Source organism: Anas platyrhynchos, chromosome Z, assembly GCF_047663525.1.
Source record: "Anas platyrhynchos isolate ZD024472 breed Pekin duck chromosome Z, IASCAAS_PekinDuck_T2T, whole genome shotgun sequence".
Lineage (NCBI taxonomy): Eukaryota > Metazoa > Chordata > Aves > Anseriformes > Anatidae > Anas > Anas platyrhynchos.
In genome coordinates this window covers 3,432,409-3,443,464 of record NC_092621.1, presented here as the reverse complement: position 1 = coordinate 3,443,464, position 11,056 = coordinate 3,432,409, and the positions used below count along the sequence as shown (strand labels likewise).

Here is an 11,056-nt window from a genome sequence, read left to right as displayed (position 1 = left end):
TCAGCTTCTGGAAGCTGAACATGGGGCGGAAAAGTGCTTAAATCTCTTAAAAACTTAAATCTGTGCTCTGGGAAAGAAGGTGAAAAAGACACAGCATGCAGCGCCTTGCTGGTCTCAGTGACCTGACAAAGCAGCTTATTTATTTCTCAGCCCCTCTCCTGCTAATGCCGGTGTCCTAAAAGGTGACCCCTCAGCTGCCTGGGTGCAGTGACAGCCACGCAGCCTCACTGCAAGGCCTGGAGGTGGGGAGGGTGCCAAAGGTCGGGCAGCACATGGGGACAGCGGCCTCGGAGTCCTGCAAAAAAAAAAAGCTCCCAGCAGGCCTTTGCAGGAATCGTAAATGTTAGTCAAAAAAGGAGCATGCCTTTTTTACGCAAGTAACAATACTCAAGCTATTCAGGTTCTAACTTTTGCCCTTTAGTTTAAAAAGATGATTCGTGCCTTCTTGGCAAAGGGTTTCATGTGTCTTTATTTGTAAGAGGAGGCTCAGGGGCAACCTTATTGCTCTTTACAGATACCTTAAAGGAGGCTGTAGCGAGGTGGGGGTTGGCCTGTTCTCCCACGTGCCTGGTGACAGGATGAGGGGGAATGGGCTAAAGTTGCGCCAGGGGAGTTTTAGGTTAGATGTTAGGAAGAACTTCTTTACTAAAAGGGTTGTTAGACACTGGAACAGGCTGCCCAGGGAGGTGGTGGAGTCACCATCCCTGGAAGTCTTTAAAAGACTTTTAGATGTAGAGCTTAGGGATATGGTTTAGTGGGGACTGTTAGCGTTAGGTCAGAGGTTGGACTCGATGATCTTGAGGTCTCTTCCAACCTAGAAATTCTGTGATTCTGTGATTCTGTAATTTGTATCGTGATACGCATGAAACATAAAATTCCATCAAAAACCACTTCAATATTTTACTGACTAAAGACTTCTTAAACTACTGGGTGCATAAGAAGAAAAAGCAAATTCCTTCAAAACATTCAGAGCACGTCGATCAGCTCTGTTAAAAGCAACGACTGCAGTTAGTGAATTGCACTTTTTTATTATTTTTATTTGAGCTTTGAGATTTTAAAGTTAGGATATTGTAACCTCGTATCTAAGCAAACTTTAAATAGAGAGCACCCGGATGCTTGTCCGTTAGCGACCTTGTGGCTGAACTGCCGCAAGGATGAAGCAATAGGATAAAGGATAAAGCAATAGGCCTAATAAAAAAAATAATAATAAAAAAAAACTATAAAAAGTATAAAACAAAAGAGCTTCAGGTGCTAAAAATCAGACCCCAAAAGACAAACGAGAGGACAACCGCAGTTGTGGCTACACGGCAGGGGCGGCGGGGCGCTCCCGCAGGACTACAGCTCCCAGCAGGCCCCGCGGCGCGCGGGGAAGGCCGGGGTGGAGGCGGGAGGCTCAAGGCGGCGGCTGATGGCTGAGGCGGACACCATGGAGAAGCTGCGGCAGGTAATGGCGGGGGGGGGGGCACCGCTCGGCACCGGGCTCGGGGGAGAAGGGGAGGAGAAGAGGGGGAGCTGTGGTGGTTGGGGTCTCCAGCGCCGCTGTAGCCAACAGGGCGTGGGGATAAAAAGGTGAGATTTATAAAATTAGGAGGTGAGCAGGGGTCCTGAAGAGATGAGGGAAGTTAAAGGGGAAACGAACACGCAGAGCTCGCAGCGCTCCGGCTATTTTCTCTCATCTCACTTGGCTGTTGACTTTTTTTTTTTTTTTTCCCCCATCCTCTGGCAGGTTACTTTATGGCTGAAGGAAGTGTTTGAGAATCAGCCCATTCCGCATTACGAAGTGAACCCCCAGACTGTTGAAATTTTGTATAATCTTAAAGAATACAGTGAAACCAGAGAGAGAGATCTGGCTTTTCTGGTAGAAGACACGGAGCAGAAGGCAGCAGAATATGAAGCACAAGGTGAGTTAGAAGCTCCAGTTCTTGGTTTCATCACAGTTTTCCTTAGTTACCTCATAGACTTTTTTATTAAAAACTTATCACCTAGTGTATTTAAAAAACAGACTAGCAATAAGCTTAGCTTTTGTTACGGTACAGCTTTCACTCCAATGTTCTCTGTGCTTTCCTTTCAGCAAAGTACACTCTGACATTAGGTTGGTCAAAAGCAATTTTTTAGCCAGCTTGCGCAGGCTGTAAATGTGGACAAGCAGGTTGATTGCAAAAGCCTCCTAGCCTGCTGAATAAGAACAGCATTAGAATATTGTCTGGATAGATAGCAGAGAGACCCTACAGCTAATTTAAGAGTCTGAGCTGGTGCTAGTCCACTGCTAAGGAAAACAGTTGAAGAATCTGAAACAACAATGAGGTGATTAAGTTATGCTCTTGCAGCCTGGACTCTGTGTCCAATATCATTTTTTCTGGAGCAAGTGAGTTTTTTAGGGGGCCATAGTAGATCTTAATAGATGTGCCAAAGGATCATCCCTTCATTGGCTTCTTTCAGGAAGGAATTTTACTGCTCTGTTCAGAGGGTGATGTTGTGCACAAGACAATGTTGTAAAAAACCCATTTGTTTTTTTCTTCAAGTCCTCTAGTGATTTGACACCAAATGAGTAGTAATGGAGACTGTGCAGTTGATTTAGGCTGTCAGAGAATGTAGATGCTACCAGACAGTTATAGATGTGAGCTCTGCTGTAATTTCAGACTCCCTTGGTAGGAAGGAATATCATTACTAGCAGAGGTTTCATATGACAAGCGTGATGGCTCTTTCCATAATAGCAGAGAGAGAAAAAAAAAAATCTGGAGTGGAATTGGGTCCTACCTAGAGCTAAAATAACTGTTTTTTGTTTTTTTTTAATCTGTTTTTTGTTTCAACTTGTTTTTCAGCTAAGTATCTAGAGGACCTTCTCACAAAAGGCTTGGGTCTTTCATTATCCAGTCTGTCCAGCGAAGGCGCCACCTACCTCAACACCCTGGTAAACAGTGCAATAACACTTGGAACGAAGGACACCTCTCTTGCCAGGTAGTCCTTCCCACTTCGCATTGGGGCGGTGGTCTGTGCAATTTTCCTTTCTACAGTTTCAAATTGTACTTTCACAATAGGGGTCTTACTTGTCCAGCTTCTTTGGCACCTCTGGGGCAGCTTTAGAGGACACATAAACTGAGCACAACACTTGATTTTTCCCTGTAAGGAAAGCCTCTGAAGCCCTGAAGGTGCCTTAGCCTCAATTAAATCTCTTTTTGACACATGCCTTCGTGATCAGTGCCTGCAGGATGTGACCACTACAACTGTCCACAAGCTGTAGCAGCTTTTATATTGCTGAGGCAAGGACTGTGGAACTGTAGCTGGTTGTTTAGTCTCATCTCTTATAAGGCCTCAGTTATGGTAAGGAGATTTCCTTGTCTCAACCACAGAGCAATTGCAGCTGTTAGTCTGTTCTTTCTGTTCCCTTCTGCCTGGCCTTAAACTATAACACAGTAGGAGTTCCTTGAGCATTGTCAGTAAGGAGGAGCTGAAATCTGCCTTGGAATCCATTTTTTTTAAACCATGTTCAGGAGCTTTGCTCTCACAGTTCTCTAGAGACAGAGGGGTAGGCAGAAATGAACAACTTGAGAAGAATAAGTGGATAAAATACTTCTGGGTGTGTCCCAGGGACATGCATTTTCAGGAACTGAATTTCAAAGGCAATTTGGCAAGCCAGGAGTGGAGCATTTTATTATTTCAAACCTGGTGGCTATATTCACTGGACTGCCAGGTCCTGTTTAGCCTTTCCCAGTACTCAGTTTGCTGGGCTGTTTCCCCTTCTGGACAAAATCTCTGCTAATTAAGGGAAGCAAATACTTTCAGTGACTTATTTTCCTCTTCAAAAATACCTGGTGGTTAGTTGCCTAATGCATCATAGCATGAGAAAAACAGGTCATTTGTGGAAAGTATGGGGTGGGTAAACAACAATAATTCTGAGCTTCATAAAAGTTGTCTGAGTATTCCTGTTGATTCTTTCCACCAGCTTCTTCTGTGCCATTAATGATATGAGTTCCGAGCTGTATGCAACAGAATCAAAAAACAAAGAATTGGAGCTGGAGTTGGCCAGCATGAATAAGAAACTAACTGCTGCACTGGCGATGGAAAAGCGGTTAGAGGAGTGAGTAATGGATGGAAAGGGGAAAGATGTAAGCAGTGCTGCTGATCTCTGCTGTGTGGTGCGTTCCTTGTGACAACTAACAAGGGTAACCGAACTGACAGGTTTTTGATTCATCTGTAATCCACAGTATTGGGAAGTATCTGCCAAAAACTGTGTGTTATGGGCACATTCAGAAGTCAAAAGACTTTGGGACTATGATCAAACCTATTATTTTAAAACAAAAATGGTTTACAAGCAGTTTTCAGATATGGGGTGGCATCTTCCACCAGTCCTCTTCACCTGAGGGTGATGGCAAACTACATCTTCTAACCACACTTACTGTAGGCTTTGTAGTTAGAGTGAAGGAGCCAGGCAAAACCAGAAAGATTCCTAAGTAAGAATTTCCTTTAACCAGTGAGAGTCTAAAAGAAAAAAAAATAAAGAGTATCAAGTCCATTCCCTAAAGGATGTCATCTGAAGGGCTTTGCCGAGTGCGCTGTGATCAGCCCCTCTCTGGGCATTGGTCCAGATGTTCTCCACAGTTCCCTTCCATTCTAATTATTGTCTGGTTCTGCCAAAGTTTTAATTGTGGTGCTGTTGCAGCACACATGCAAGACCCACATGCCTCTCCCAGTTTTGCCATGGCCCCTTTCTATGCCCATAAGTTTAGCCTGCATAACATGTCCCTAAGTGAATTAATTACAAAATGAAGCAGAAGACTTGTTATTCTGTGCTGTTACACAGATGGCTTTCCCCTTGACCCTTTTATCCTGTGGCCCTTGGGAGTCTGGAGTTGACAGCCATGGATATTTTCATGGCGGAATCTCACAGGAAAATGCAAGCATTCTCCCCCTCTGGAGTTGGTTGTATTATGGTGTTTAGCTTGAGCATAGATGACTAAGTGGTATGTGAATACTGATGTCTGTTTGCATGTAAATGCTTGTTTCTTTTTCTTTTTCTTTTTTTTTTAGGGATCTTAGAAAAACACGGGACTATCTTGAGGTGGAAAGAGTGAAGGCTGAGAGCCGATCCCAGAACTTGAAGTTCCTGAGAGACAAATCTGAGGATTTCAAAATCAGGATTAAGGCTGCTGAGGTAGACGGAAGGAATTACTTAACAGGATTCTGTAATAGGTTGGCGTAGTTGTGATTGATCGGGCCCAGAACTAGTTAGGGACATTGCTGATGCTTCCTAAACTCCTGGATTTTGTACATGTGGGCTAACAGGATGAGTTGTTACCATACTTCAATTGTTCCCAATATGTACACACTCATTCTTCTGAATGTCCTTTGCTAAATGCAAAGATACTTTCCCTTTTAGGCATATTAGCTCAGACTACTTTGTGCTTGCTGTGATGTACTGTTAACTTGTCTGTATACTCTTATATTAACAGTAGAACATATGATTCACTGAGGAAAATTGTGTCAAAATCCTGAATATAGCTATTTGGGGAGGATTAATGAATGATTAAATGTTGAAGGCAGAAGTTGTTCTGTCTTCTTCACCTCTCCCTATGTGATGAAGGATATGTAAATGCTTTACTTAATACTTGGATGATGTTCAATATCCTGACAAATACCAGATAGAAAATGTTGAATTAGTGTTAACCATGTTTTACTGAGAAACCTCTTCATAGCCTTGCCATGTGCTCTTCCCCCACTAATTTTCAGGAAGGATTTATTACTATAAATTTTAGTAGTATGATTTCATACACCAGCTAGAGCTGTAGTTAAAGTAGCATGTTTCTATTATTTTCAGACTGTGTTCTTGTTTGCCTCTTTCAATCAAAACCCAAGGAAATGGCAAAATCTTTCTCTTTCCTCTTATATTTTGTCATTTATGTTTGAACTCTCCTGTTTGTAGGAGAAGCTTGCTGCCAATGGGTTGGATTATTCATTGATGCATCAGTCACTAGTGAGCATGTCTGAGGTAGGTCTGTTGGTATAAGAGAGATGTTTCTACAGCAATCCATGTTGCAAATGGAGTGGGTATTCTGTGGAATGTATCTCATTACATGGCTGTCTGTGTATTGCAATTACGAAATAAAATGACCCAGCTGATTGCTTCTAGGGTGTACCTGGTCTCAAATACTGCTGAGCTAAGGGAGAGAAGGTTGAGTGAAACCCAGATTCTGAACCTCTGTGCGCCTTTTTCTTGTCTTTAAACATAACATTTTAAACTAAATCCTAAGTCCAGCAGGACGTTTTTAAAGGAAAAAGCACACTTCTTGAGTTACTAGCTATAGATCATCCAGGTTTGCTCTGAGTATTTATAGATATTTAATGTGTTTGAGTTGTTCTGTCTGCACTCAACATGTTTTAATGTTACTTGCTATTACTGAAACGCGCATTTCAGTCTCTCTTCCCATTTCTTTTACACTCTCTTCCTGCCTATTAGGCTGAACAATTAAAATAGGTTTCCTGAATGTATGTTGTCATTCTTGTGAACCAGCACTGGGTGGCAATGTTGACATTGCACAGTGTTTCAGAAGAGCACTAACTAAAAATTGTTGGAATTCTACATACAAAATGGCCTTGGAACCTTTCTAGTCTTTATCTGACCTTCATCATTTTCCCAAACCTAAGTAAAAGGGCATGTTTGACTCACTGGCATTTCTATGTCTGCTCTGCCAAGAGCTCTGTAAATTAGGCAGCACGGATGACTTCATCTTCCGAGTGTGTTTTTCTTTTTTATTCCTTTTTTTTTTTTTTTTTTCGGAATGTCTTAGGTTGATTATTTGAAAAAAATTACGGGCATTGTTATGTGCTAAATTTTAAGCTCCCTGGAGAAACTACCTCCCCTTGTTAACAGAATGAGCAAACCACTGCATGTTTGGGGACTCTTTTTCTGTTGCTTGTGCAAAATTATCACACCCAAGGCATAGGCATGAGACTGTATCTCCTTCCTTGGGGCTCAGGTCTGTGTGTGGCCTACAGTGATGTTGACCATGAAAGTCCTCTGGTGGCTTCTGAGTTGACAGGCTCCCTCCTGTCAGGGAGGTAAGATCAGGTGGTTATCCTGTAGGTAACAATGTTGTATGTTCTCAGAAAGGAAGAGAAAGTGTATCTGTGTAAAATTTGAACTGGGTTTAACTGACTGACAGCTGAATGAATGGTAGATCTTTAGTTCTCTGTGCATTTTGAGAAAGATCACAAGACCTCTAGCCAACATGGGTGACTTCTGAAATGTTGTAGATAATTGTAAATGTATTTTTGCTGATTTATATCACTTCTACAAGTAAGTCTATGAAATGTAATCTACTTTGTTCTGTCCACAGAAACTGGAAGAAATGCAGAAAGAAGTGGTGCCTGTGAAGAGGGAACTTGACTCCTACCTAGATTTAACTCCTGTAATTATTTTTCACTGTTCTTTTATACATGCAGTCAGATTGACTTCAATGGACTTCAAAAATATAAAGGAAATGGTTGCATGTAGATAGAAAGATCTCTGTAGAGATCTATTAATGAGTTGTGAAAACAAAAGACTTTACTAAAACAAGAAGCCATATATTGATTAATCAAAGCCAGAAAAATGAGTGTTTGCCTGGCAAACTTTGCTCTAACAAAATGTCTAGGAATGCGATCTGAAGAAATAGGCTGGTTGAGCTCAGTATCAAGATGAATTAGCTAGAAATCAAAAATTTAGAAGAAAATGTATATTTCCATAGTATAACAAACTTTCAGATTACACATGTCCTAATACATTAGTAAATCAGGCTGTCAATATGGCAGACACAGCACACGGTGCAGAGGTTGAAGCTCTGAGCAGCGTTGTAAAAATGATGAAGAAATACCCAGATGTAGACTTCGTTCCTTAAACAAGTACCATAGCTTGTATGAGTACTGGCTGCTCCATCATTTTCCTTGATTTCTCTTGAGGATGCTGGGAACACACCTCAGTAGGCTTCTCTCTGAAGCACCTTTTATAAAAAAAAAGATGTTTGATCATTTCAAATTAGAAAAACTCACATTACAAAAGACTGTTTCAATTGAGGTCAGTTCTGTAAACAATAGTGGCTTAAAGAAATCATGGGGAAACGGTAAATCTGTGAAACAAATGTCTTTGGCTGTGTGTGATGTGTGTATATCGCCGCCTGAGATACTTGGGACAACTCAGCCCTGGTATTTCTGATCTCCTTTGGAAGATCACTACTTTTACAGATGAGTATTAAGGATTTTCTGTCATTCAAGTGAGATTCTGCAAAAACTGGAGCAGATAGTCGAGTGGGCTTTGGCTTCAGTAAATAAAGCGGTAAGCTAAATGCTTGCCTTTGCATTTGAGTTTCCTGTTACGGCTTCTGTTACCTCCTCATTTGAGCACCCTGCAGTTCATAATACAGGTAACCTCCAAGAGGTGAAGGATTTATTCCAATTTTTATAAGCAGGGAGTAGAGGTCCAGAGAAACAAAGGGCCTTGTCCAAAGTCATGCAGAAATTCTGAGATGAATCATGTATCTTGTGTTGTGAACTGGGGACCTGTCTGCTGGACCAGCCTTCACCCCCTCAGCCCTTACAGAGTTCCTGCTCCTCAGCACGCCTCCCTGTAACCTGATTTCTCCCTTATACAAATACTGCCATCTCCCTCCTAGAACAAAAGGATGAAAGAAGAGGATGGGACTGATTCTCTTTTAAATCCATCTTACTCGAAGAGGCAGCTGCCTCCTCTCCTCAAGCAAAACAGGATGTTCAAATTGGATTAGGTTTCCCAATTCCTCCCTCCCCTGACTCCCTGTCAGTGGAGACAGGGAGAGCCCTGATGCCCTGCTGCTGGTGCAGACAGAATGAAGGAGGAGGGTTCATACTTGCACACTGCTGAAAGTTTGTGCTCTGATAATTTCATTCCTGGATATGTTTAAAGTCTAGTTCCTCAATTGGTAGTTTTGGAAAATGGATAAAAATATTTCCTTAGACACCAGGTTATAGCAGAATCTTGAAAATATCTGATTGTCCAAACCAAACTGATAATAGGCTTTTAATGTCAGTATCTATAGTATGTGAAGGGTGTACACAAAACTGATTTTATTATCCCTGAAATCCCCTGGGGCACATGATTAGAGTCTTGCGATGATGCAGGAACTCTGCGATTCATGTTGAAATACCGATTTTTATGCCGTTTTCTTTCATTAGAATCCTTCCCTTGTGCAAGTGAAGGTTGAAGAAGCAAGACGAGAACTGGTAAGCGTTTTTATCTTTCACAGGGATTTAAATGGGTGCTGTCATTCCAAAACAAGCTATATGTATAAGTTGCTTGTGGATTTATCTACCTCAGATCATAGTCTTAATGATCTCTGGAGGGAAATTTTTGCTCTGATATGGCAGAAGTAGTGCATATTGGTAGGAGGAACTGTTGGAGGCACGATATCTAAAGCTACAAGGGCAGTTGAGCATAATGGTATCAGTGGGGATTATGTATCTGTATCCCTCTGGATTTTCTGCTTCACCTGTCAGAATGTTTATTCACTCAACTGTGCCACAGCTTCTTGGTCTCATGACCTTCATTACTGTGCCTGAATTCTCAAAGGGTAGTAGGGCCCATGTGTTATTGAACAGCTGCCTTGTGGACTGCAACAGGGACCTTTCCCTATAAAACACAATGCCTGTTTCATACATGCTTGTGTAACCTGCAAGGCATTGGTGAGGAAAAGTTCATCTAAAGATGTTTGGGAACTCTGTATGTACCTTTCCAGAGCGAGCTGGGCCATGTCTGAGCATAGAAGCTGTCTTTGATTTCTTTGGGTTACTGTCTGCTTGTTTATAGACACGGCACAAGGCATTTAGTGATAAACCTTAAAACTGTGATCAGAAAGCACATTTATTTGAGAGTATTCTATATGTTTTCATATAGGACTAGTCAGGTTGGTGATCCACTTATTTATGTTCCAGAAATGCAAGCGCACCTTAGCAGCCTGTAATGCTTTTCTCAGGTGTGTACACTCTAGAGCATATCAGTTCAGCTCAAAGGTGTCCCATCGGGGCACAGTACAAAGGCTACCGAGTGATTTTGGCTGTTCTTTTGGAGGTTCCTCTGTAGTGACTACTGATACTACCGCCACTTGCAGCAGCGAGAACTTTCAGTTCAATGCTTGGGTTAATCAGTGCTAATAATATCTTGAGGTTTGATCTCTGCAGATGTGTTTGTGTCAGAAGAATATATGAAAACTACTGTGTGTGATCGCTGAGTTCTCTTGTGCCTTTTTTTTCTCCTGCTAGAATGACTTGGAGGCAGAGCTCTCAAAGGAGATTCTCATGCTGACTCTCGAGATGCCAGAATCCAGAAAAAACAAGTTCACCTGAAGTGGCTTGAACGGAAGATTTCTTTTCCAAATTTCTATTTTACTTGCACTAGTTTGGACTCACTGTATTTCTGCAGCTTTCTGCCTTACTCATCTTGCTGTCCGATGGCATGCTTGTCACCTTTCAGGAAGTGTAATCTTTCTTAAGGGTTCGGGTAGCCATGCATTTGTAAATGTCACTTTTTATAAAGTAATATGCAAGCTTCTTGTTTTCTCTATCAGTTATTTTTCCATGAGTGATACAAACCTGTAACCAACCTCCAGATGGCACCTTCACCAAGAACCGTCCCTACCAGCATCTGGTAGGCCCTTACCACACAGAATTGAACTAACTGTCTCTGTGTCCAGGCTCTGGGTTGTATTTTTTTATTTCCCTGGAGTCCTTGCTTTAGTGGTGCAAATATGGTAATGACAGGAGCCTTGCACTTACTAGACCATTGGCTTTTGCTCTCCTTTTCTTGTTATTTCAGAATTGGAGAGGCATCAATTTTTTCTACCACACATACTATGTCTAATGTTTACCAAGTTTTTGAAGATGAATTGTAGATTCTTAGTTTGGGTGGTTTCTTTAAGGGGGAATGAAATCAACTTTATTTCATGTCTTCAACAGGGATTTGATACATTAATCAATACAAGTAATGTGAAAATATAGCCTAGGGCTGTATAGGGACCTATAATAGGGCCTAGAATTGTAGTTCCCAGTGTGT

The 11,056-nt window shown here is 41.7% G+C and overlaps 1 protein-coding gene across 1 annotated transcript; it reads left to right on the top strand.

Annotated features, from left to right (window-relative positions):
• The first annotated feature begins 1,249 nt into the window (after positions 1-1,249).
• On the top strand, positions 1,250-10,554 carry HAUS1 (HAUS augmin like complex subunit 1). The gene is made up of 9 exons (XM_027446853.3): positions 1,250-1,444; positions 1,727-1,901; positions 2,823-2,958; positions 3,944-4,078; positions 5,029-5,152; positions 5,921-5,986; positions 7,335-7,406; positions 9,184-9,231; positions 10,267-10,554. Exons 1-9 carry the CDS (start codon positions 1,409-1,411, stop codon positions 10,348-10,350), a joined length of 876 nt encoding a protein of 291 aa, XP_027302654.1. The 5' UTR covers positions 1,250-1,408; the 3' UTR covers positions 10,351-10,554.
• Positions 10,555-11,056: the final 502 nt, after the last annotated feature.